Source organism: Carex rostrata, chromosome 8 (genome assembly GCF_964058835.1).
Source record: "Carex rostrata chromosome 8, lpCarRost1.2, whole genome shotgun sequence".
Lineage (NCBI taxonomy): Eukaryota > Viridiplantae > Streptophyta > Magnoliopsida > Poales > Cyperaceae > Carex > Carex rostrata.
The window spans coordinates 172,377-198,243 of record NC_135925.1 but is presented as its reverse complement, the minus strand read 5'-3'; the positions used below and the strand labels follow the sequence as shown (position 1 = coordinate 198,243).

At 36.0% G+C, this 25,867-nt stretch overlaps 3 protein-coding genes across 4 annotated transcripts; 2 read left to right on the top strand and 1 right to left on the bottom strand.

The window, feature by feature from the left end:
* Nucleotides 1–5,452: 5,452 nt before the first annotated feature.
* LOC144558789 (cytochrome P450 86A22-like) lies at nucleotides 5,453–7,441 on the top strand. Its single transcript, XM_078307672.1, has one exon. It carries the CDS (start codon nucleotides 5,633–5,635, stop codon nucleotides 7,265–7,267), a length of 1,635 nt encoding a protein of 544 aa, XP_078163798.1. The 5' UTR covers nucleotides 5,453–5,632; the 3' UTR covers nucleotides 7,268–7,441.
* A 4,622-nt stretch (nucleotides 7,442–12,063) lies between these two features.
* On the top strand, nucleotides 12,064–20,402 carry YDA (Protein kinase superfamily protein). The gene is made up of 13 exons (XM_078307353.1): nucleotides 12,064–12,375; nucleotides 13,746–14,472; nucleotides 15,051–15,812; nucleotides 16,050–16,137; nucleotides 16,253–16,315; nucleotides 16,409–16,569; nucleotides 16,678–16,753; nucleotides 16,962–17,021; nucleotides 17,306–17,413; nucleotides 18,701–18,943; nucleotides 19,066–19,157; nucleotides 19,441–20,016; nucleotides 20,108–20,402. The coding sequence occupies exons 2-12, from the start codon at nucleotides 13,925–13,927 to the stop codon at nucleotides 19,874–19,876; spliced, it is 2,637 nt and encodes an 878-aa protein (XP_078163479.1). The 5' UTR covers nucleotides 12,064–12,375; nucleotides 13,746–13,924; the 3' UTR covers nucleotides 19,877–20,016; nucleotides 20,108–20,402.
* Nucleotides 20,403–21,659: 1,257 nt separating this feature from the next.
* On the bottom strand, nucleotides 21,660–24,360 carry LOC144558514 (aquaporin PIP1-2). Of its 2 annotated transcripts, none has more exons than XM_078307354.1 (4): nucleotides 23,954–24,360; nucleotides 23,070–23,365; nucleotides 22,726–22,866; nucleotides 21,660–21,961 (listed from the first exon to the last, which is right to left on the bottom strand). In XM_078307354.1, the coding sequence occupies exons 1-4, from the start codon at nucleotides 24,282–24,284 to the stop codon at nucleotides 21,866–21,868; spliced, it is 864 nt and encodes a 287-aa protein (XP_078163480.1). In that variant the 5' UTR covers nucleotides 24,285–24,360; the 3' UTR covers nucleotides 21,660–21,865. The 2 variants fall into 2 exon arrangements, with proteins under 2 accessions (XP_078163480.1, XP_078163481.1); XM_078307355.1 differs by having other exon boundaries at nucleotides 21,723–21,961; nucleotides 22,722–22,866; nucleotides 23,954–24,357.
* Nucleotides 24,361–25,867: the final 1,507 nt, after the last annotated feature.

Below are 25,867 nucleotides of genomic sequence, written 5' to 3'. Positions count from 1 at the left end.
AGCGAATATTATTTTCTTAATATTTTGTACTTTATCCATAAAGTTTGTAGGATGTAGTAGATATTTATTAAATTTTTTTGTTGCTGATTAAATTGCATTGAGATTGTTTTATGATGTGTTAAATTAGTTTATTATTTTTGTAGCAAATATGAATTTTTTTATCGCAAATATTTTGTACTTCATCACATCAAGATTAGTTTATTATTTTTGTTACATCATTTTTCAAGCTTGCATACAGAGCAGGAATAGATGCGTTTTATATCATTATTTATAATGTTTTTAATCATCCTTTTAACTACTGTTGTTATGTTAAATTCAACTATTTAAATTTCAATTGTCGTTTCTGGTAAAATATTTTTTTTCCTACTGCACATTTCAAACTGGTACAAAGAATGACTGGGGGTGTCATTCATTTTAATTCATGTCATGAAGCTAATTTAACACATCATGAAACAATCTCAATACAATTTAATCAGCAACAAAAAAAATTAATAAATATCTGTTACATCCTACAAACTTTATGGATAAAATACAAAATATTAAGAAAATAATATTTGCTACAGATTTCATGGATCTAGTAGAAAATATTAATAACATAATAATAAATAATTTTATTACAATTTTTACATTGAAAACAATTTAATCACCAACATTAGATAATAAATCAATCTTGATGCGTTTTATATTTTATGGTCTATTGTATAATCTTCCATTTGAAATAAAAAATTGCATAAGGAGATTGGTTTCTTAAATAAAACACAACATATTATGCAAGAATGAAATGTGTTTTATATTTGTTGGTATATTGCATAACCCTCCATTTTAAATAAAAAATGATGGAGAGTAAATGGGGAGAAGTGAGAGAGAGAGAAAAGGAAAGAGAAAGTGGAGCCCACAATGGCATTTTGTTAATAATTTATGAAGATGGATATTTTATTTGTTGGTTTGAAAATAAAAGGCAATTTGTACATTCTCCCAAGTTAATTCGTATGAAGTGGTGAAATAACTTCGAATTAATTTAGATTTTATACGAGAACTAACATTTGATTTAGCGACAAAGATAATAATTTTCATGTAGAAAGTTATAGCTCAATATTTAGATAGACGTTCCTTATAAATATTAAATGGTTGGATGCCTTTATCTCCAACTTTTACTTTAAAAAAAAAATTAACGTTTTGTTTCATCTTATCTTTCTATAGTACTTCTCATTTAATAGCTTAAATATGAAGTAAAATGTTTACTCCATTTTTTACTACATAAAGAAACATGACATAAGCCATAATTAATATTCCTCTGTTTAAGAGGCGCCGAAATGAACCAGAAATAAGATATGGGTTGGACGAAATTAAATTAGATGTCCTAATAAAAGGACCGTCTGTATATAAAAATAAAGTATTTTATGTATATCGAATAAAAAAAGGAATTTGGTGTGTATTTTAAATGTTTGTTGCAATATCTTTAGCAGAATATTAATATTAGCAAGTTTGTTGCAACAAAATTACTAATATATACAAGAATATTTTAAATGTGTTGCAGTAGATTTGTAGTGGTTATTTTTTACCGAAATATTTATGGGTTTCATTTCATAAGAGAATGACTGTTTTTTACGTTGGCTCGCCACGCCTATCACAGCCCTCCTCCTTTATCCTGGCTTGGGACATGGGACGAAGCGGTAAAAAGGAACTTAAATGAGTGGAATGTAGTGGGTCTCAGACAAGAGCGTGTGGAAACTAGCGATTCACGTACCAGAACCATGACCTAGTAGTAGTTAGGGATTATTTAGGGATAGTATTATAGGTCTTACATTATATGATTAGGAATTTGGAGTCAAGGATGTAAGCTTAGGACTTAGACCACTGCGAGTGATAGTTTAGATAAAATAAAGTTAATATTAGTATTAGTATTATTACTATCACTGTTACTTTCACTTTCGCTATTATTTTATTATTTTTTTTATTACTATGTTATTACTACTTATCTTTATTCTATGATTGTGATTGAGTTTCATTTCTAGCCTACCTCAACTTGTTTGGGACTAAAGGCTTGGTTGTTGTTGTTGTTGTATGGTTATTTTTTTACCGAAGACTCTAGAAGTTTATTCATCGATAGCTCTAAATTAATTTTTATTACCAATTAGATATATATTATTTTATTTTATGGTTATTTTTCATTGAAGACCTAGAAGTTTAATCGTTGATATTCTTAAATTTATTTTTATTACAAAGAAGTCCAATAACATATATATTATTGTATTTTATTTTTTTTATCATTTTTCACCGAAGACCCTAAAAGTTTAATCGCCGATAGCTCTAAATTATTTTTATCAAAGAAGTCCAATTATATATATATTATTTTATTTTATAGTTATTTTTCACCGAATACCCTAAAAATTTAATCGCCGATAGCCCTAAATTAATTTTTATTACAAAGAACTGCAATTACATATATATTATTTTATTTTATAGTTATTTTTCACCGAAGACCCTAAAAGTTTAATAGCCGATAGCCCTAGATTAATTTTTATTACAAAGAAGTTCAATTACATATATATTATTTTAGGAATATCAGTGATTAAACTTCTTTGTAATAAAATACAATAACAAAATGATCAAAAAAAAGTAAAATAGATATTCGATGAAAATAACCATAAAATAAAATAATACATTTAATTGATATTATAATCAACAATTCGCATCTTCTGAATCAATTGTTATCCTCTGAATCTCTGAATCTCTGAATCATTGAATAATTCAAATCTGAAAATTGGGCCGCATTTTAGAAATGCGGTTGTGGTAGATTTGGAATTATAAAGAAATGATGATTTTTTTGATTTATTTTTTTTAGAAAATAGAATTTTTAAAAATTTCGGGGTTATCAAGAGATGAAAGAAAAAAAAAATTATATTGAAGCATGCTCTGAATTTTTAAGTCTCTTGGCTTAGTATTCCTCGGAGGGGAGTTAAATTAGGATTGTCTGCATGTCTTAAAAATGGTTGTTAGTTTGTTAATTACTCTTCAAATTACAATGTGTTATTTTATATCGACTCATCGACAATATGAACAATAAAATTTATGAGGAGGGTTCAAATGCACCATCATTTTGGTGCTCCAATATGCACCATATTCTTTATCTCCATTTTCAAAGTCCGAACAGTCGATCCGAACCGCTCAACATGATCTTCATAATAAAATATGCTTGGAGACCAAATTTTATATTTTTTTAGAATTTTTTTTACTATTTTTTAAGATAAATACAAAATCACCTTTTTAAGGAGATTCTGGACCATCCGATAGAGTCATATTGTACCTATTTAAAAAAATAGTAAATTTTTTTTAAAAAATATAAAATTTGGTCTCCAAGCATATTTTATTATGAAGATCATGTTGAGCGGTTCAGATCAACTGTTCGGACTTTGAAAATGAAAATAAAGGACATGGTGCATATTGGAGCACCAAAATGATGGTGCATTTGAACCCTCCTCAAAATTTATATATACCATCTTTCATACCTTTACCTTACTTAATTTTCCGAAATAAATAAATAAATAAATAGTTGGCAACAATCAAACAAACCCTAAACCCTAAACAATATATATGTATTTGCAAATATAATATTTTCCATGAGCTAAAAAATTGTTAATACAGGACGAAAATATAAAGTTGTGGATGTTCCAAAAGAATATAATATACCTTACTTAAACCTAATTCTGTTCAAGTTTAATTTATTATTAGTTCTTTTGCCCTCCTTAATTAATTTGTGAGGTTTCTGTCCAGTTAGTTGAAAGTTGTTTAACCAAAGTTGGATAGCATTTGGAGATGGAGATCCCAAATGTATTTTTTTTTGCAAGATCTCTCGTTGGTGGGCCGGTGACCCAACTCCAAACTGTGACGCCCACAGGCCACAGGCCACAGGCCACACCACATTTGGGAGTTTCTCAGGGGACCTTCTAATTTCTTTATTTTGCATTCCTCCCTAACTTATATGCAAATGTGAATGAATGAATGAACAGTTGTGATGTGATTCTTTCTTTTTTTGATAACCAGGTAGCTACTCAGTTCAGTTGTGATTCTATATACTCTATGCGAGGAACGTTCCACGGAATTATAGCTATATATGAAATTACTGTTTCATATATATTGTCTACAGCTTAATTGGATCATTTTAATTTATTTGAGTATTTTGTATACTATTAAATTAAATATTTGATACTTAGATCGATTAGATCTTCATATATCACTGTACGTATAGTGCATGTATAGGGTCCACCTCATTCAATATATGAATAACTATTTTGTACAATTCTCTGCGGGGATTTATGTACAAATTTTGGTGATTGGATGGCCTCTATCTATCTTAATTATTTTAAATTAATGTTCAACTGTCTGTTTTAGTATATATATATATATTTTTCTTACGGAAACAATGATAATTAGTAATTAATAAGTAGCGACCACATAATTAAGTTACTTATCTGGACATTTTTTTTTACAAATTTACTTTGAGTAATTAATATTTTCAGTCATGAAAAATCAAAATTTATGGATATATAGACGTCATCATCATTTACCATTTAGTGTTTTTAATTAATTAATGTGACATTTGATGAGGATATACATGTAAAAGCGCGGTAAACATATATATTACAATTACATATGGCAGCTGATTTAATTGTATCTTAAAATTAAAAGAGGCGAGATGAGATGAGATTAGATAGCCAACGCTAAACAAACTCTAGCTTTAACCTTTAGGCCAGCATCCTCACCCAATTTCATCTCCCTAGCTAGCTCCATTAATTAATTAATTATATTATATTATATTATATACCAGAGAGAGAGAGAGAGAGAGAGAGAGCATTAGTCCAGTGCCCCCCCCTCTCTTTAAAACTGTTGGGCTGACCACCCAATCCCATTTATAAAACCACCACCTCCCTCTTCAGTCTTCCCCCGCTCATTTAATGCCTCTTCTCCCCACATTTAATTCAGACCGCGCCTTTAATTTGCTTCCCTGTTAGGTTCTCCATGTCCATACCACCTCTTAATCTCTTATATATTTTTTTACTTTTAACTCACTCCACGTGTAACCAGCTAAGTCGTCAGCTGTGGACCCGTCTTAATTAATTATAAGAGTTATAATTAATTAATCTCTTTTGAGTTTTCATCTCTCAACGGCCCCTGACGGCATTTAATCTCAGCTGAGCTAGCTAGGCCTCTTCTTAAGTCTTAAGTCTTAAGTCTTAAGTCTTGTCTGACCGATCGATCGAGAAGTAGTCTTGCTGTTGCATGTGAAATACAGAAATAGACAGAGAGAGAGAGAAAGGTGGTAGCTAGCTAGCAAGGCGCCATAGAAACTCACCCAGTCTGGCACATTAAATGCTTTCCACCATTCTATAAATCACATAAGATCGATACATCCATATTTCATCTCTTCTTTTCTTCCCTATCTACCTCCCTCCATGTGCTACATGACCCACTATTTATCAGCTTCTACCAGTGCACTCTCACTTCTCATCTATTAACCCCCCCGTTACACATATCTCTCTCTCTTATACCACGCACCATTTCTTACCTAATAATATATATATAATCCATACAAAGGCTGATCGAAGAGAAATTAAGAGAATAAATTTTCAAAATGGATGTTGCTACAGGACTCCTTGTATTTCTTTGCCTAGTAGCCTACTTGGTGTGGTTCTGGCAATTGGCAAGGGGAATGCGGGGCCCGCGCGTGTGGCCTCTGGTTGGAAGCTTGCCCGGTCTGATCCAACATGCTGAGGTTATGCATGATTGGATTGCCGGGAATTTGCGCACTACCGGCGGTACATACCAAACATGCATCTGTGCCATACCGGGCCTGGCTCGCCGAGCTGGGCTTGTAACGGTAACATGTGACCCAAAAAACCTTGAGCACGTGCTCAAGGCCCGATTCGACAACTACCCAAAGGGTCCCACATGGCAAGCTGTGTTTCATGACTTGCTCGGCAATGGCATCTTCAACTCTGATGGCGAAACGTGGCTGATGCAGAGAAAAACTGCTGCACTCGAGTTTACCACCCGCACGTTGCGCCATGCCATGTCACGGTGGGTCTCTCGCTCTATCCACCTCCGTCTTTTGCCCATCCTCTCTGAGGCCGAGGAGACAAAATCGCCAGTCGATTTGCAAGATTTGCTCTTGCGACTGACATTCGACAACATTTGCGGGTTGGCATTTGGTAAAGACCCAATGACACTCTCTATAGGTCTGCCTGAAAATGAATTTGCAAGCGCATTTGATCGTGCAACTGAGGCAAGTTTGAGGAGGTTTATTTTCCCGGAGTTTATTTGGAAGTTCAAGAAATCGTTCAGGCTTGGGATGGAGTCGACATTATCACAAAGTGTTGAGCATGTTGATAAGTACCTCTCGGCCGTGATCAAGGCAAGGAAGCTTGAGCTTGAATCAGCCGGATCTGAGCACGATGATCTATTATCGCGCTTCATGAAAAAGGGTGCCTACTCCGACACATTTCTTCAACACGTGGCACTCAATTTTATCTTGGCTGGCCGTGACACATCCTCAGTTGCTTTGAGCTGGTTTTTCTGGCTTGTATCAACTCACCCGAAAATAGAGAAACGTATCCTTACCGAGCTTTGCTCCGTGCTCTACACGACACGCGGAGATGACAAGTCATTGTGGGTTGCTTCCTCTCTTGCATTTGAAGAACTGGACCAGCTTGTGTACCTAAAAGCAGCCTTGTCGGAAACACTCCGCCTCTACCCGTCCGTTCCAGAAGACTCAAAACACGTGCTTTCTGATGATGTACTGCCAGACGGAACCTTTGTACCGGCAGGATCTTCAGTGACTTACTCGATCTACTCAGCTGGTCGAATGAAGTCAGTGTGGGGTGAAGATTGCCTGGAATTCCGGCCGGAGCGATGGCTCTCAGAAGATGGGAAGAGCTTTGAAACAAAAGATGCATTTCGGTTCGTGGCATTTAATGCGGGACCAAGGATTTGTCTGGGCAAAGACCTGGCATATCTCCAAATGAAATCCATTGCGGCGGGTGTGCTTCTTAGACACCGTCTCTCGGTGGCACCTAATCACCGGGTTGAACAAAAGATGTCTCTTACATTGTTCATGAAGTACGGTCTTTCAATGAATGTGTACCCTCGTGATCTTCATCCGTTTATGACCGCAGTAAAATTGATGAAACCCGCATTGCCGGAAGTTGCGGTTGCGGTTGCGGTTGCCTCAGAGGAGGTCGAAGCTGAAGCTGAAGCTGCATGTGCGTGAGTATGTACGTTGATATATTTAATTTAATTAATTGTGTGTGTTGTTTTGTTTTAATATATATATCTTGTAAGGTTAATTAATTAAGGTTCTTGGAGGGTAATTGTTGCGAGTTGGTTGAGCAATTAAATGTAGATAGATAGTAAATTAGTAACTCGATATCGATCGTTAAAAGGGTTTGGTACGTGTGATATATATATATATATATATATATATATCTGTTAATTTTATTAGGGGAGGGGAGTTAAAATTAAACTAGGTCTAGTTATGATGCAAAAAATAAAATTAAATAGTATATGGGATGTCTACAGCTGCATTAATTTGGGTTGTTACTTGTTATATTTCAGAGACATCTGATATATAGAATTATATATAATATATACATAATTTTGGATTGAATAAGATTGAATGGTACATTAATTAATTAATTAATTGTTTCAGGGATGTTTTTGGTGTGGTCAATTTTTGATGGAGATGTATGATTGTGATATATTTGTGGTGCGTTCATGAGTTAATTTATTGTTGAGCGAATTTGATGATTTGTTCACCAAACACTAACAAACCAATGATAATTTGATGATCACAAACGTAACTGTCTCGATCTCTCAGTCTCGATCGTCTCAGGTTAATTCATAATTGCTCGATCGATCGCCTTTTGAATTGGAGATGAGATATATATATATAATTAATTGATTAAGCCATGCATGCATTTTGACTTTAACTGATCCACTGACCCACATGTAGTGAATAGTGATGCATGGTGCCTTCTAAATTTGTGTATCATTTTTAACGGGTTCGGATCGAATAAGATATATACCATATCCTTTCAGGCCCTGCTAGAGCTAATGAAATCCAGTACGTGTCGCAGCAAATTTGTAAATCGCTTTAATTAATATCTAAAAGAAATTAAAGGTTACAAAATGTTTATACCGATAGAGAAAAATATATATTAATTAATACAATGATACAGGCATGTTCCTAACATTAATCATCTGAGATAAATTTAAACATATTATAATATGTACAAGTATTATAATAGTAATACCAATTCTGGAATTAATGCTCGTTATATTTACAAAGGAAGCTGATAACAGTACTCGTAGGGGGCCATCGAAAATTAAATGTGAAAAAATAACTTTTTGTAGGGATCGCAAAAATTTCACAATTCGAATTTTTTTCTTGAAATATTACTATCTATGTATAAAAGTATTTATACCTATGTACGAAAGTATTTATAGCTATGAGGTGAATAATTATTTATTGTGCGGGTATTGTAGCCCGAAGATAATAATACCCGCACTGTACTCGCACTGTACCCGCGGGGAGACTATCAAAAATTAAATATAGAAAGATAACTTCTTGCAGGGATTACAAAATCTCCACAATTTTAATTTTTTTTCATATTATTAATACATACGCAAAATTTTTTTCAAATAAAATCCATAATGACGTACTTTCAGACTCGTCGTCGCGCAAGTATTTATACATCGCTGTACAAGTATTTATACCTATACTTGCAAGTATTTTTTACATACGACACTGAAAGTATTTATACTTATATATTGAAATATTTATATGTATGAGGTCAACTATTTTTGTTAGAAGAAGGCTGACACGAGGATGATTGGAGAAGTCAAAAAGAGATAATCATAACAAGTTAATCATCAAAGTATTAATATTTTTTTAAGTGTTAATACTTATCTTCTAAGTATTTATGACTATGAAGGTATAAATATCTAAATATTTTTTACATATGACACTGAAAGTATTAATATCTTACTACTGAAATGTATAAATATCTAAGTATTTTTTCTACAAAATCATCATCAGATATGTCATTCCGATTAAAAAAATTCATCTATTTGCACACATTTCGGACAATCCTTTCTAAACTTTTCGCAAATGCCCATGCGGTCTTTCTTTTTCTCACTCTTTCCTCGATTGTTACTGTCCATCCTTCTCATCTACAATTTATTTAAAAAATAATAATTAAAAAAACTGCAACATAATAAATTAATAACAATATGCAACATAATAAATCACTGCGAGTCCGTAAAAAATAAAGTTGGGCTCAGAATGAAACTGTGAGCTGTCAACACATACAAATAAAGTTCATACAAACCTTAAAATGAAAATTGTTTACAAAATAAAGTTCATCTAATTAAATAAGTTCTTAATACATTGAAATAGATCGCAAGTTAATTTCTACGACTCAAGCTAAAATGCAATCCAATGAACTGACTAGATCCCTATGATGATGTGCTCTTTCTAGCTGGTTGCACTGCTTCTTCTTGCCGGTTAGCTGTACCAGACAGGCTTGCTTACGCTTGGTTAGCTGTACCAGATGGCCCTACTTGAGATGTGCTCTTTCTAGCTGGTTGCACTTGCTTCTTCTTGCTGGTGTGCTGTACCAGATGGTCCTGCATGAGATGCGCTCCTCCTTCCTGCTTGAGATGTGCTCCTTCTTTGCTGGGTAGTACCTGAAGGCCTTTACATCCTAACCGCCTCTCCTCCTGCCAGTACAAATTGTACGACTCTTCCCAACTCCCAAATTGCCGGGCTACTGCAATCTCACGACCTCTCCAAAGTTTGTTGTACTTCGGGGTTATACTACCAAACCTAACCCTCACGCAATTTGTCATACTCCGGATGCTCACAGTGGGGGTCTTCTTTAATGCTAGTCTCGATGATATCTGCGATGATTGATGCCGTCAGTTGTGCATGGTCAGTTATGGTATACTCAAACGTGCATGTGTGAGGCGTGTCTTGCTCAGTTATCATCCATGTATCTCCATGATTTATTGCTCTTGCCTTCAGAACAAAACGACAACCCGGAGCGCTGCATCTAATTTCCAGCCGGGATCTGTCACTTCTCTTCGTGTATGTCTCCTAGTTCTTGTCAACATGGTACTCTCTGATCTTTTTCGTCAATTGCTTTTTGTTTACGAAGTATTGGTCTTTTGCGAGTTCACTCTTGTATTCAATCTGATAACTATAGTAAGAAACATATGCTTCTCGAAAAGCAGATGTGTCATTGAAGTTTACGAACGGGTGAGTCTTAGAACAACCACTTAACGACATATTTGTATTTTGCCTCACAGTGGGTTGTGTATATTCTTCTTCATCTTCTTCATCATTGATGTCCCAGTCTCCTTCCCCTCATTCATCCCCAGTTTGTAGATTCTCCTCCAGTACCTCGTTCATAAATTCAAATTCTGACTCGTTTGGATCTACCTGTACCGGTGGCGGTCTGGGGTAAGGATTTGGTTCAGGCCCAGGTAAGGATGAAGGACCTCCATACATGGATATAGGTGGGATAAAAGGTGGAGATTGGGGTGAATTATTGTATATTTCTGGTTATGGTTCTGGCACTGGCATTGGAATAAAAAGAGTGTGTGGTTCATAATTTGGTTGATAATTTTCTGCAACCGAATTTTGGCCTGGACTTGCAGCCCCTGAATCTTTGCAAATTCTGCATGCAAAAATTTCGCATACTGATTCGCCGGACCTTACAACCTGCGCGATCAGGCCTCTTAATGCCCCGTCATCTCCCAATGCGATTCTGACATACTTTCCTGCTTGGACCATTCAGGTCATTATTTCTAATTCACAACGATTCCTATTGTAGCCGCCCACTTCATAAATAAGCGATTGCAACTGCTCAAATGAGAAATTTTTGTCAACCCAATACGTGTTTACTGGAGATTTGGAGTAATGTACCCCATTCTGGTCAAAAATGAATTTCTCTCCAAAATGTACTGAAATTCCAATAGGCATGTCCAATAAACTATATTCGTAAATGGTAAATATTTTGTCAGTTTACTGATTTCAATTGTGAACAGTTGTGAATAGTAGTGAACAGTCTTATATGAACAGTAAAGACGTATATGCACAGTTTATGAACAGTAAATATGTATATGAACATTACATGAACAGTCTTATATCAATCATATTTCCATGGCCTGAATCTTTCATTATTGATATTTTATGTCTTTTTGATATAAGATATCGAGTAATCTAATCGGAATTAGAATGTAGTGGGTCGGTCCTTGGCAAATGGTAATGGTGGACCGAAGAGTGTGGATTAAAGATTTGATAGATAGTAATTAGTATGGGTCATATTATATATATTTTGAAAATGAACCCGAATAAGACAGTTAGTTGTTAGTTGGGCCGTGCGCGGAACAAGGGAAGGTGGGCTAAGAATGCACCCGAATAAGATTAAATGACACTCACAGTCTCACAGACTCACACTCACCAAATGCAAATGATTATCTAATCTAAATATCTAAAACGCCTTTCTAACCAGATACACCAAATTAAGTTAAGTTGTACTTGTACAAAAATATAACACAACTTCCAACATCATTAATTTAATTAATTTGTACAAAAACAAAATAAAATAAAATAAAATCACTTGATTAATTACCAAAAAGGTACATGGCGTACGGACACACTCCACAGTCCAGTCCAGTCCAGTCCAGTCCAGTCCAGTCCAGACAGGGCCAAGAACTTATCCTTTCTCGTGCTCTCTCATCTGGGACCCACACTGCCAGCCAGCCAGCCTATGAATATCATCGGGGGGGTCATATTTAACAGAGTAGTTTTAGCTTCATGCAGCGCACTATCTCTGTTTTTATTCTCTAGTGTGTGCCCTGTATGAAGCCAGAACTGTACTGTTGAAATCTTTACCCCTCTAGGCTCTAAATCTCTAATCGATCTTTGTATACAATACAAGAGAGATTCGTTATCAAATGTCACAGAAGATCTGCACTCCTTCACTCAGGTCAGGAGTCAGGAGGACACTCACCCCGCTTGGCCCCTTCCCTTCTCTCTTGCAATTTCTCCTCTCTTTCTCTCCTTTTCAATCTCTCTTGCTTGCTAGCGTCAACCCCTGCGTCAAGACTCGTCTCCTTGCCTATGCCTCTTCTATAGATAACATAGATAAGATAGATCCACCTCCCCCAACTGCTCATTGGATCTGTACGGACACTTCTCTCACATTCTAGGGTTCAATTTTTTTTAAGAATCCCTAGCTTCTTACCGTTGCACAGATTTGGTGTATGTTCAAAGGAAACCAGTCACCTGATCTGTTCTCTTTTCATCTAGAGGTAAGTTCTATTAGTCTTAGTCTCTCGTTTCAAATTAGTTCAATTTGACTGTTATTGCTCTTCTGAAAAATTTAATCACTAATTTTTCCTTGGTGGATTTTATGTTCGACCAACTAAAGGTTCTTCCTTGGAGTCGCTTTAGATCTACTGTTGATTTGAATATGACGGATCTAGTTAGATATGTTAGTATTTAATATGCTTTATAGCATGTTTGTGTAGTTCCTTTTTTTTTTTTTTTTTTTTTTCTATTTTTAAGAATTTAATTTAAATAGCTATAAACCTATAATCCTGCCCAGTGAGAAATTTTTTGGGGTTCCATCCACAGCAATACAAAAAATGATAAGTATATTGGAACAATACTATGTATGAGTTGTACAAAAATAAAAGTTAGGTATACTGTGATAAGGCTGTCAACGACTGTTAGAGGAAGTAAAATTGACTTGAAAAAGACACCCTGGTTTTGATGGATTGATCTAGTAATGTTTATACAAGTTACTTGACTTCTTGCTATTTAAGTATATTAAAATCACTCTTATAGGTGACTAATTTCTGATAGTGACCATGAAAAGCATAATCCACTTGACCTTTTTTTTCCTTTTCTTTTTTATGGAAATGGCTATAAATAGTGCCTGACCTTTTCATTTTAGGTTAGGAAGCGGTCAGCCACTACAGGCTTGTTCATGTTTCTTTGTACAATTTAAAATATAAAAATTGAGTCTCTTAGTGTGAACTTTTAACAGCTATTAACAGTGATTGCATGTCCAAGTTCTTCGTGTTATAAATTAAATAGTCATAGGTATTTTCATAATTGCTTTAGCACCTTTTTGTTTTCTTGTCGATGCTTTGCTATTTTTATGAGCTCCCTTACTATTGCATTAAACACCAGAAAACATGTTAGGTAACGGCATGTTAAACCCCCATTTAACACGTGTTAAACTACTGTGATATAGGCATCTACTGCCTACTGTCATGTAACCGTCATGGAAGAGGCGACCATATATTGATTGCTTTTTGTTAGAGCTGTTCCGTGTTGTAATTTATGACAAAATTCATTTTTTATTTGGTAGCTATTGTAAAACTATCAATTTTGTCATTTTTTTACTTCCATCTCTGAATTGAACCTGTTGAGGTTTCTGGGTCGGGTATAAAACATGAAAGCCACAAATTCCACTAAAATATTCACGAAAAGTTCTCTGACTTGTTTGCAAATTATTTTTTTCTTTTTAATTTGTGCATAGATTAACCTGTTCCTTGTACAAGTGCCAATCTTTAGAAAGTAAAAAAGAAATAGCTGCATGCAAAATCCTATTACTCATATTTTCTAACCATAAAAAGTTTACCTATGCTTCAACTACATGCTTTTATTTCAGGTTTGAAGGGCAATTGTACTCGGCATGCTCTTTATTCGACTAAGTCAACTTGATCAGTAGTTGCTTTTCTGGACCATTTTCTAATGTAGAGGCTGATATAGTTTGATATCTTCCACTGCCGTTTGAATACTAGAGATTCAGCATTTGATTGACTAAGTTTAAATTTGTTGTAAGACGTGATGCCACCATGGTGGGGCAAATCTTCATCAAAAGACACAAAGAAAAGAACAAAGGAAAATCTCATAGATACATTGCACCGTTTCATTAGCCCCAGCGACCAAAAAAGTCCCACTGAATCAAAGGGGAGCAAGAGAAAAGGCAATAACATAGTATCCGCAAAGGGGTCTCAATCCAGGGCTGAGTCACGCGCAACCTCGCCGTCGAAGAATGTCTCAAGATGCCAAAGTTTCTCAGACCGTCCACAGCCGCTCCCTCTGCCGCACCGCCCAGCTGTGACTCGAACTGCATCAGAGGTTGGCATTTCACGGCCATTATTGGAGAAGCGTGGAAAACCTCAGCTTCTGTTGCCGCTTCCAATGCCTACCAACTGTCTTCTAAAGAAGCCCGAGACAAATGAAGCCTGTGGAACTGATTTTCCTACTCCAGCATCTAACTCTAGCAATTGTTCGGTGGACAGTGATGATCCGGGGGTTGGGTCCCAGCTCCACAGCCCTGTGGGGACCGATGTTGAGAATGGTCCTCGGCCTGTTAGAAAGAACCATGCAAGGTATGTCTCAATTAATGCAATGAAATAGTGGTCTTTTTGTATTATTTTGGGAAAAAAGGGTGGGTCCTTTTTTGTTTGTTTTAGCTTCATGTTATAAATTATAGTAAAGAGGTTGGTTTTTCTGTGAAAATTTTGCTATCTGCTGGATATGCTGAACAGCAACTTACCATTAGGTATTGTCTGCAAATACCTGCCATTGTATGATTGTACAAAACCAATTGTTGCTACTGGTGTTGTTGTTCTTGGTGTACCTCTTAGTGGCAGTACCCACAACTCTGTGGTGAATTCCCTGATGAAATGTCCAACAAGGCTCATTGAAGCACCTCCAATAAGAAACAGTCAGAAGATAGCACCGACATGATTAAAAGTCAGTCTTTGTGGAGTTTTGAATTGTACTATAGGTAGTTATGTACCGGCACTCAATCAGTGAAGGTACTCAAGTATTGGTACTGTTGTAAAATACTTACACTGGTATGTAGTCCTCTTGTGACTGTACTAGACTTGTTTGAACTGTATTACATAAAAGCTCTATGAATTGAGCATCTGCTTTTCTTTTCATTTTTTTTTTTTGGGTATAGTACTGTACATAGAGACATTCCTCTTGGCATCCCTCAAAAATATACGAGAGAGCTTCCAAGGCCAGCAAACATATCTTTTGCAAATCGTAACCTCTCAACATCACCTAGAAGTGGAATTCCCATAGACAACTATCAATCTGGACCTCACAATGCCCGACATGCAAGCACACTTGAGAGTGCCCCAAACAGCCTGATGTCAAGCCCTTCTAGAAGCCCTCGAAGGATTTGCCCCGATCAGATCCCCACCTCGGCCTTCTGGGCTGTTAAGCATAATGCACATGAAGTGACCTTCCTTGGGTCAGGTCAGTGCTCTAGTCCCGGATCAGGTCAAACTTCCGGTCATAATTCGGTCGGAGGGGACATGCTAGGTCAGTTATTGTGGCCACAACCTAGCCGGGGTAGCCCTGAGTGCTCGCCGCTACCTAGTCCAAGAATGACAAGTGGACCCAGCAGTAGGATACATAGTGGCAGTGTCTCTCCACTGCATCCACGGGCTGGGGGCATGACACCTGAGTCACCTACAAATGGTAGTAGACTTGACGAGACAAAGAAACAGACTCATAAGTTGCCGCTTCCTCCACCACCAATAACTATTTGTAATAGTTCACCATTTTCGCCGAATAATTCTATGGCTAATAGCCCTCTAACCATACCCAAGAGCCCTGGGAGAACTGAGAACCCTCCTAGCCCTGGTTCCCGTTGGAAGAAGGGGAAACTTCTCGGTCGGGGCACCTTTGGCCATGTATATGTTGGATTTAATAGGTATATATTTGATTTGTCTATTATGTTTTTTTGCATCTATTTTCTGATTCTGATTGAATTGGTGCTGTTTCCTGCAATATCCCAATGTCGTTGTCAATGCACCAACAAACACCACAAATTATTTAATAAATATCAATGTATGCTGCTTGTGCAACTGAGAATCATAACTATCTAGATTGCAGAGGTACTGATATGACCATTTTTCTCATTTTTTGTTTCTTTTTTTGTGGAAATCAGTGATAGTGGTGAGATGTGTGCAATGAAAGAAGTGACCATTTTCTCTGATGATCCTAAGTCAAAAGAAAGTCAAAAACAATTGCGCCAGGTAAATGTTAATACTATAAACCTAACTTAGTGATGCTGTGTTAAAAAGTAGAAGTATTATTATGTAATTCTGAATTAATGCTCACAATTTATTTTGGTTGAAAACTTTGGGACAGGAAGTATTTCTTTTGAGCAAATTGCGTCATCCGAATATAGTACAATACTATGGATCTGAGACGGTAATAATATTTTTTTAATTTTGATATGCATCCAGTGACAACTTGAGCTTTGTTATTCTATAGTCAGATCAATGTTTTTCTTTTCCTGGTTAGGTTGAGGATAAACTTTATATATACTTGGAGTATGTTTCTGGTGGTTCTATACATAAGCTTCTACAAGAATACGGGCAGTTTGGAGAACCCGCCATTCGTAGCTATACCCAACAGATCCTTTCGGGTTTGGCCTATTTGCATGCAGAAAACACAGTGCATCGGTACTGACATCTTACTTTTCTATTTTTCACTTGTTTTTTCTTTGTTGAGTTTATTTTTTATATGCTTTCTAGCATGATTTACTGATGATGCATTTTTTATATTCACAGGGATATCAAAGGTGCAAATATACTTGTAGATCCTAATGGCCGTGTCAAGCTGGCTGATTTTGGGATGGCTAAACATGTAAGTCACTATGATAGAAACTGAGATATGATTACTTAATCAGCGAAATCTATGCTGTGGTTTCCATTTATTTTAAAACACTGAAGACATACTGATATGTTTGGCGAATCCATATTTGCCTCTTTGTATTGAGCATGACTGCATTTCATAGATTAATTGACATTATTAAGTTTGGATGTCTTATTTATTCTACTCTTACTATTTCCAGATATCTGGGCAATCATGCCCTTTTTCATTCAAGGGTAGCCCCTATTGGATGGCTCCTGAGGTAATATATTTCATAAATTATTTGGTGACAATTTGAGGATTGCTCCACGGACACCACACCCTTAGTGAACTAAGAAAAGACACCATATCCACAAATACTTTTCTTAGTTCCACTCAAAAGGTGCATGTGAAATAAATTGATGTTCTAAGGGTGCTGGCAGACCACGGAAGCATGTAACTTGAATTACTACTATTTAATTTTACTAATTTCTTTAATGGAATTTTTAATCAATTATTCTTCTTTGTTTTTCTCTTATTCTTTTGTCCTTTTAATGGTTTGTATAGGTTATAAAAAATGCAAGTGGTTGTAATCTTGCTGTCGATATTTGGAGCTTAGGATGCACTGTCCTTGAGATGGCCACCTCAAAGCCACCGTGGAGCCAATACGAGGGGGTCAGTATCTACAATATAATTTGCTTTGGTCATTTCCCTATTATATCTTGGATAACTATCCAGGGCGGAATTAGAAATTTAAATGGGGGGCGGTAATGTAAAATGAATAATATAAATATGTGGAATTCTAACCACTAGGCTACAAGCACAAGCTTGACATTTTATGAGGGGGGACTAAACTAAAGGGTAAATTTCACCGGAGGTCACTAAACTTTGTTCTTTGTCCCGAATTGGTCATTCAAGTTTGATTTGTCCCTCTGTAACCACTGACTTTTCATTTGTCTCAATCAAGTCACTCTATAACTTTTCAAAAATACTAATGGAATATGCTAAGCCATCACCATATCACTTTATATTTTATTAGTTTTTTGGTTGGAAAAGTTACATAGTGATTTGATTGGGACAAATGAAGTTCAGTGGCTACGGAGGGACAAATCAAACTTGAGTGACCAATTCGTGACAAAGTACAAAGTTTAGTGACCTCCGGCAAATTTTGACCCTAAACTAAATAAAAATTTAAAAAGAAGAAGAAGAAACTTTAATTAAATTTCAATATACATTATTAAAAAAAATTGAATCATGGATGTGGCTAAGCACCCCCTGGCTAACCTTTAGATCCGCCCCTGATAACCATATCAGATGTTTTGTATTGGGAAATGCTAGTATTGGCAATATCAGTCTTTTCTCACTAATTCATAATCTAGACAACTGTCAGTATAGCACTGGTAACAGTTTGTTTTGGACCAAGCCTTCCTAATTGATGTTTTGACGAAATTCCCAGCAGATGCTCAACAAATTCCCAACATTGTACTAGATCAATAAATCTTTGATATTTAGCATCAGGAAATATTTTACCCACGAGTTCATTTAGATGTAAGAGCATCTGCATCTGCATTGGAATTTTTTATTTTTATTTCTAAAGGACACGCGGCGCTTCCTATTGTAATTTTGGGATGTAGCGTAATTTCTAATTTAGTGAGTTTTCTATTAATGAAATCGCTTTCTAACTATTTCTATTGGTTCTTGTTCTCTCTTCCATAATAATAATTGCAACGTGGTCAGTAAAAGAAATTAAAAGTTAATTGCACGAGTGTAGAGCTTTAGAAATTTAAATCAACATAATTTCTACTGAGTGCTTGACAGTAATTTTTAATTTCTTCTTTATTATACTGATGTAGATGCTCTAAGAGTAGTAACAGGAGTTCACCTACCTTTTTAAAAGTATTAGTGATCTTTTTCTACCAAATTTTATGTATTTTCTTTTTACTATTTTTATTTTTGGGACAGATTGCAGCTATGTTTAAGATTGGAAACAGCAAAGAGCTTCCTGCAATACCAGACAATCTCTCTGAAGAGGGCAAAGACTTCATAAGGCAATGTTTGCAGCGGGACCCGGCCAAGCGCCCCACAGCAGCTGAGCTTCTCCAGCACCCATTTGTCAAAGCTGCTGTGCCACTAGAGAAATCCACTACCTTTTCTGATCCTCCGGTAGACCGCCTAGCCCTTGCGCCGAGCGCACCTGTTCCGAAGGTATGTTCTATTGAGTTGAATAAATTGAAATTAGCCTCTTAAATTGTACATGTTTTTTTTTTTCATCAGTTAAGGAAATGTTTTTAATTGTCTTGTTGTTTTGTACCTTTTGTTTTGGTCAGGGAGGCAGTCATTTAAGACACCTGTCTTCTTTAGGCACCGAAGGGCGGACAATTCAACAAAGACGAGGCGCCAAACTTACTTCCATTTCCAGGTATGCTAACTTTGTACGAGTTCCATACTAAATTTCATACTTCATCAGATAAGGTGCACTACAAATTCCTTGAGTACAGCTGTAGCTGGTGTTTTACTTTTGGCAATAAGAAAAATTATAACATTAGCTGAAAATCTGAGTATTACCATGCTAAGTTTGGACATAAAATATGCAACGGTATGCAGGTGTAGAGAAATTTCCTATCTCTCACTTGAATTTTTGGGATTGCATGTAGTAAATGAAAACTTGTTTGTTTTGACAAAATATCTTTGTTTCTTGGCAGTGATATCCACCTGCGGAACAACATATCATGCCCTGTCTCACCGACCCGAAGCCCACTGCTGAGGTCAAGGTCACCCCATAACGGGTATATGACACCTTCTCCTATATCAAGCCCTAGAACAACATCGGGTGCCTCCACCCCTCTTACAGGTGGAACTGGCGCTGTTCCTTTCAACAACCTAAGCCATCAGTCGTCCTATTACTCGGCCAATGACGGCTATGTCCCTTCTATAAGAGTTCAACAATGCTCTCCAGCAGCATTTCGTGAGAGAATCATATCTGAATCTGACATACTTAGCCCCCATTTTGGTAAAATGGTCCATGGAAATGTGCGGGATCCATATGACAGCCAATCAGTGGCTGATACTGGGTCCCGCAGGATCAAATTGAACCCATCACTAGACCTTAGACCTGGTAATACAACCCGAGGTTACTGAGGTAACAGTGACAAGCTGTGGAGTTAATTTATTTTGTAACTAATTTGAAAAAGAAAAAAAAAAAATACTATTAAAAAGAAATTGTTTCAATGTTGGATGGACTCTGCATTGGAGGGCGATTGCTGGCATCTGGTTTATTGGTATTTTTTGTTTCTCGTATCTATTTTTTTTATATGTTTTTACATAAGAGAATTGTTTATGATGTCTGATTTTATTCTTCCACATTTATAGGTGAGTACTAACAAGATAGAGGCTGTAATGTTATCTCCACCGTGCCGTGCATGACAAGGCCCAAACTAAGTAGATTTAGACCTCCAATACCTCCTCTTCTTTCTTTTTCTTCTTTTTAAATATCTCAAGGGTCTGAATCAGTTGTTGTACAGAAGGTAAGTTCTGAATGTGGGGTCCAGATTTTGCATTGGAAAGAGTGAGCAAGAGATTTACCTGACCTGAGGTTAAATTTATTTCAACTAAAATTAGAAGCTAATGTTGTAAGTCAGCTGTATTTAATCTTCTTCTGTTACTTTAATCTCACTCCTGTACCAATTCCTGCTGCAATTTTAGGAAGTTCTCAATGGGTTTAAATTTAAAAAAAAAAAAAAAATGCAGCGTCCTATATGCTACAGTGTTCTTGTATAGTCATCCAACCATCTTTGACATATATTTAGTAGTAAATGATGGAATGCCTTGTGTAGCTGTCATTTTTTTTTCCTCTGAGGTAGTGATCATAATCTAATTTGTGATTTGTGAATGGACCATGCTCCAATGAAGCAATATGATTGGTAATTTGGATTTCAAAACCGAATTTATATTAATCTGTAGTATGTAGTACGGACCAATCAGCTTTTAATGCATAGTAAGATTAACATAGTTTACGTTTGCGCATATACTGAAATTAGCACCTAATGTTAGGCAGAAGTTGAACTTGGGAGTTGGGAGGTGGAGAGAGGACAAGGGCTTGGATACACAATCTAAAATGCAACAGGGAATCGTGCTGCAGTAAAATTTTAAATACACGAAATTGAAACGGTAAGTAAGACATTAATGGACAAAAGTTGTGGGTTCCTTCCGGTGGGGGAGGGGGACCCCGGACCCGGATCCGGATCGTGATAAAAGAAAAAAGGTTGATATTAAATGCGTGGTAGAGAGAAAAGAAAGAATTAAGCAGCAACCCATGTGAGATGTGAGATGTGAGATGTGACTGTGAGCATGAGGTCCCCACATGAATTCATCCTTTGCTTTGCTGTCCGTCCTTAGTCCTCACTCCTCTCATTTCCATCTCGGCCACACCTATCATCATCTATCATCATCTATCATTCACACACACCTACCCCCTATCTTCCGTTCCGTTTTTCTATCCCTTTGAAGTTTGATGATGCAAATTGTTTGGTAACGGCTATATTATTTATTTTTGCCAAGTCTCTAACTTCATCCATGCAAAAAAGAATAACTTATCTTCTTTTGTTTTTTGTTTTGTTTTGTTGATAACAAATTAAATACAGGCTTACTCATTTTTGCGGTTTGGCACGTTGTTCTTTTTTAATACCTTAGACATTTTTTATACTATGAAATATGAATATACAACTACCTTTCTCTTTGACCACATTATAATATATACCTTTTTCTTTGAGGTACAATTTAGAACGTTGTTAATTTACCCCCCTTGATTTTTTTAACTTGCTGTCGCATTAACAAACAAACAAACGATTAAAAAAAGCAAGCGAAGCAGCCAAGATAGATACTAATTCTAATTGAATCACTGACATCATGCACATAGAACTACAAGTACTTAATTTATATGGAATAAACAAGAGAGGTTCTGGACTCAACATAATAATAATAATAATAATAATAATAATAATAATAATAATAATAACAAAAGAGAAGAGAAGAAGGTTCAACAATCACTAGAAACTGGTAGCTAGAAAGAAATTGACATGAAATTGAGCGAAGCCACATATTTTTCTCTGGTTGGAGAATTAATTTAAGTTAGGATTTGGAATGGAAGGGGATAGCTCTGATCACCACCTGGTGGTAGAGAGCAGCAAGTGCAGCACCGATGAAGGGTCCCACCCAGAAGATCCACTGTCAACAAAAAAAATAAAAAAAATATCACAAAACATGACAAACACTCCTCCAATTATTAAGAGATGGAGACAACTCCCTCAAAATTACAGTTTATTTAAAAACAAAACAAAACAAAAACAAAAATTAAATTAAATGCTAGCTTGTTGGTGCAACCAGAATCAGTGTTGTGGACTTGTGGTACAGGTACTGTGCATCTAGACATAACAATGTTTGTTTTGCTTTTATCTGGCGACTGGCGTATAGTGCCGACAGGTCCAGAACTATTTTGTTTACAGAAATTAATATAAAATAATACAAGATATTTTGGGTTTCAATGTTTGGATTGTCCGTTCCAACGGGTCATGGCCTCATGGGCTGATGGCAAATCAATATATATATATATATATATATACACACACACACACACACACCAAGGACAATTAATTAATATTGGTATTGTCTTTTACCAACGTTAACGTGGGACTCTCCTAGGCCGGTAATTTTTATAACCTTAGATTCTCATTCTATGCACAGCTAGAGCCACAGACTGTAGGATAATATCTAAAAATACAGACACCGCATGCAAGAACAAATATTTCATACAATTTATTTTTACAACTTTTTTGTAACTTAATTGGTTTCATTTACACATTATTTATGCAGCTAGCAATATATGTAAATGTGAATTAATGTGAATGTAACCAAACTACTCAAGTAATTAATTAATTGTTGAAAATAAAAGAAAAGAAAAGAAAAGAAAAGAAAAGAAAAGAAAGGCTAACATGGTCTTCCCAGGCATGGTGCTTGTTGTAGATGATGGCAGCACCAAGGCTCCGAGCTGGGTTGATGCCGGTTCCCGTGATGGGAATCGTGGCCAAATGCACCAAAAACACCGCAAACCCAATGGGCAACGGGGCTAGAATCTGTTATTGCAACAGATTAATTATAAGCACTGATTGTGTATTTCATAGAGTAGATACATATATATATATATATATATATATATATAGACACACACACACACACACATGTTAATATCCAAATTTCCATAGGTATACAAAAAAATTACTAAAATAATTAATATATATAATTTGCTTGAACTGCACACCAAGGAATGACTACTTACTGGGACATGAGAATCTCTGGCATTCCTCTTGGCATCAGTAGCAGAAAATACAGTGTAAACAAGGACAAATGTTCCTACTATCTCAGCACCGAGGCCATCTCCTTTAGTGTATCCAGGTGCAACAACATTGGCACCACCTCCATTGGCCTGGTACAGTCCTGTTTGGAAACCCTTCACTACACCCGCACCGCAGATTGCTCCGAGGCACTGCATTATAATGTAAAAGATAGCCCTTGTCAGGGACAGTTTGCGTGCCAGGAAAAGCCCGAAAGTCACTGCCGGGTTGATGTGACCACCTGCCATCCAAAATATATAGGAGATCAGTAATTTGAAGGTTTTTATATTTCAAAATAATAAAAAAAAAAGAGGATAAAATTAAGCGTTAAGAGTTAAGAGTCGGATATAATTCTTTTGTGGACAAAATTAAGCGTGAATATATAAAAGGTGGAAATAAAGTTGAAAAGGTAAAAGAGTATTTGTCTAATTATCTTGGGCTTTTGCTGCAAAGACCCAAAAAAAGACTTAACTAGCTAATTAATTGCCTAATTCAACAGTGTTGGCCATCTTCAACCACCAAAATTAAATTAAATTAAATTAAATAAAAATAAAATAAAAACTTTATGTTGGCATCGTGGCGGCCTCAACGATTGGCAATAAAATTATGAATTATCTAATCTTTTTCAGTGTTGCTTCCCTTTTCCTTTTTTCCATGATAAAATATTAAAATTTGAATTTGAATATTCAATTAAATAAAAGAACTTAATTTCCTGCCTCACAATTGTGTTACATAATTAAGTTTCTACTTTAATGGCTAAAATTTATCTAACAAAAACAAAATCACAATTTGAAACAATATTAAACAGTGCAAATTAAAATTGACTAACCAGAGATGCCGGCAGTACAATAGACGAGGGCGAAGATCATGCCCCCGAAGGCCCATGCAATCCCTTGAATCCCGACAGTCCCGCACTTGGTAGGGGACTTGACCACACCCATCACTGTCAAAACTGTAATGTACAAGAAGAGAAATGTTGCTACAAACTCGGCAATGCCGGCACGGTAGAATGACCATGATTTGAGCTCACCCGGCTCAAAGAGCGGGGCGGGTGGCGGTTCCTTGTAGTCTTTGTCTGGGCTTTGTGCCGACGTGCCAATTGGCTGTCTCTCAGAGAACTTGTTAGCACCAAGCTTCACATCTTCCTCCTTCCCCTCCATTTTTTGTTTTTTGTTTTTTGTTTTTTGTTTTTTGTTTTTTTTCTCTCTCACAAAAGGAAGTGGTTTTAGGTGATCAAAGAAGAGGCTGAGGACTTGTCTTATATAGTGGCGGAGCGTTGGGTGAAGATTTTAACAGATCAATTTTCCCTCTATGCAGCGCATGGAATGCATAATGAAAATATTGCTGTATATGGTTTGTGCGCTTCGTGAAGCTAAAACTGCTCTGTTGAAATACTTAACCGTAGCGGTTGAACAGAGGATGGATGTCAATTTGTTGTGCATGATTTGGCAGTATAAAGTTTGCATAAAAAAATAAAAAAAAAAAAAAATCTACGAGGATAATGTGAGTAGGGTATGTGATGTACAATTCTAGTTAATATTGGTCAATAAACTAATACTACTAAATTATACTTGAATTACTGAATAAGGTATGTGTTGGTAATATGAAATATCTATCATTAGCAAAGATAATACTTTTGTTGTCATGTTCAAGTTTCTTAGTTTTAGGTTTAGTTAGGGACTTAATTAGGGTCTTGCCATCTTTGGAATCTGTGTTAACTGTTAACAAAACCAAAAATAATATTATCATATGAATTAATTGTTTCGGTTTCTCTCTGGGACTCAGCTCTCAGCTGGAAGGAAGTTGTTTCAAAATATTATGATATGAATATGATTAATTGATTAATTGATTATTGAGGAGTGGACAGCTGTCAGCTGGAAGGCGGTAGGCCGGTAGCCTCACCCTCACCCTCACCCTCACACAGGATTTCCACTTTTGCCAGGGATATATACACAATCTTCCCACAAAAATCAAACACTATATTTCCGGGCCAAACTTTTCAAATTTTCTTGGATTTTTCCGCAAAAAACAATTAAAATCTATATTTCCGGGCCAAACTTTTTAAAATTTTTCTGAGTGGGATCGATTATGGAATGAGTGACGCTGACGCATATATTATGGATGAATTTGTACTGTAAATTTATATTTTTTATTTTCAAAGTTGGAATGGCTGCTAGCTAGTTAAATATGAGGAGGAATTTTCTTAGGATCCAACGGGGGAATGGGCATATATAATTAATAGACTTAATTTGCAACACATAATAATTAAGGCACTAGCTAGCTACTATTGAAATGGCTATGGCGAGTTGGCGACTGCGATGCCCAACTACACAGACATTATATATATATATATATGTGTTCTATTTCTATGTGATGTGAGGGGATATAGGAAACACGAGACCATATATAATAGCATCTACGCAAGATTGTTTTCGAGAGGCCTACGTACTGCTCATCCTCAATCTGATACAACGCATCTTCCATAATTGCCACATGTGAGACAACTCAGCATATATAGCCTCATATATAATTGTGTGGTACTGCTCCCACAACTTAACTTAATTGCATCACCTGAGACAATTAAGACAAGATAATGACAGACAATTGAATTATATATATTAAGTCACGCATGCATGCACTACATCCTATATATATATATATATTAATTAATATACTGGCAGCTGTCTGGTCCAGAGAGTCCAGAGAGTCCAGACATGATATATAATTATATATAGCTAGATAG

What these genes read in the sequence shown, in the direction of transcription:
- LOC144558789 (XM_078307672.1), top strand. Translation starts at nt 5,633, where the DNA reads ATGGATGTTGCTACAGGACTCCTTGTATTTCTTTGCCTAGTAGCCTAC.
- LOC144558514 (XM_078307355.1), bottom strand. Translation starts at nt 24,284, where the DNA reads ATGGAGGGGAAGGAGGAAGATGTGAAGCTTGGTGCTAACAAGTTCTCT. An exon ending in CCAGAGATTCTCATGTCCCA is followed by an intron (nt 22,867 to 23,069) that starts GTAAGTAGTCAT and finishes TTGCAATAACAG; the next exon opens with ATTCTAGCCCCGTTGCCCAT. An exon ending in TGCCTGGGAAGACCATGTTA is followed by an intron (nt 21,962 to 22,721) that starts GCCTTTCTTTTC and finishes TTTTGTTGACAG; the next exon opens with TGGATCTTCTGGGTGGGACC.
- YDA (XM_078307353.1), top strand. Translation starts at nt 13,925, where the DNA reads ATGCCACCATGGTGGGGCAAATCTTCATCAAAAGACACAAAGAAAAGA. An exon ending in GTTAGAAAGAACCATGCAAG is followed by an intron (nt 14,473 to 15,050) that starts GTATGTCTCAAT and finishes TTTTGGGTATAG; the next exon opens with TACTGTACATAGAGACATTC. An exon ending in CGTGGAGCCAATACGAGGGG is followed by an intron (nt 17,414 to 18,700) that starts GTCAGTATCTAC and finishes TTTTTGGGACAG; the next exon opens with ATTGCAGCTATGTTTAAGAT.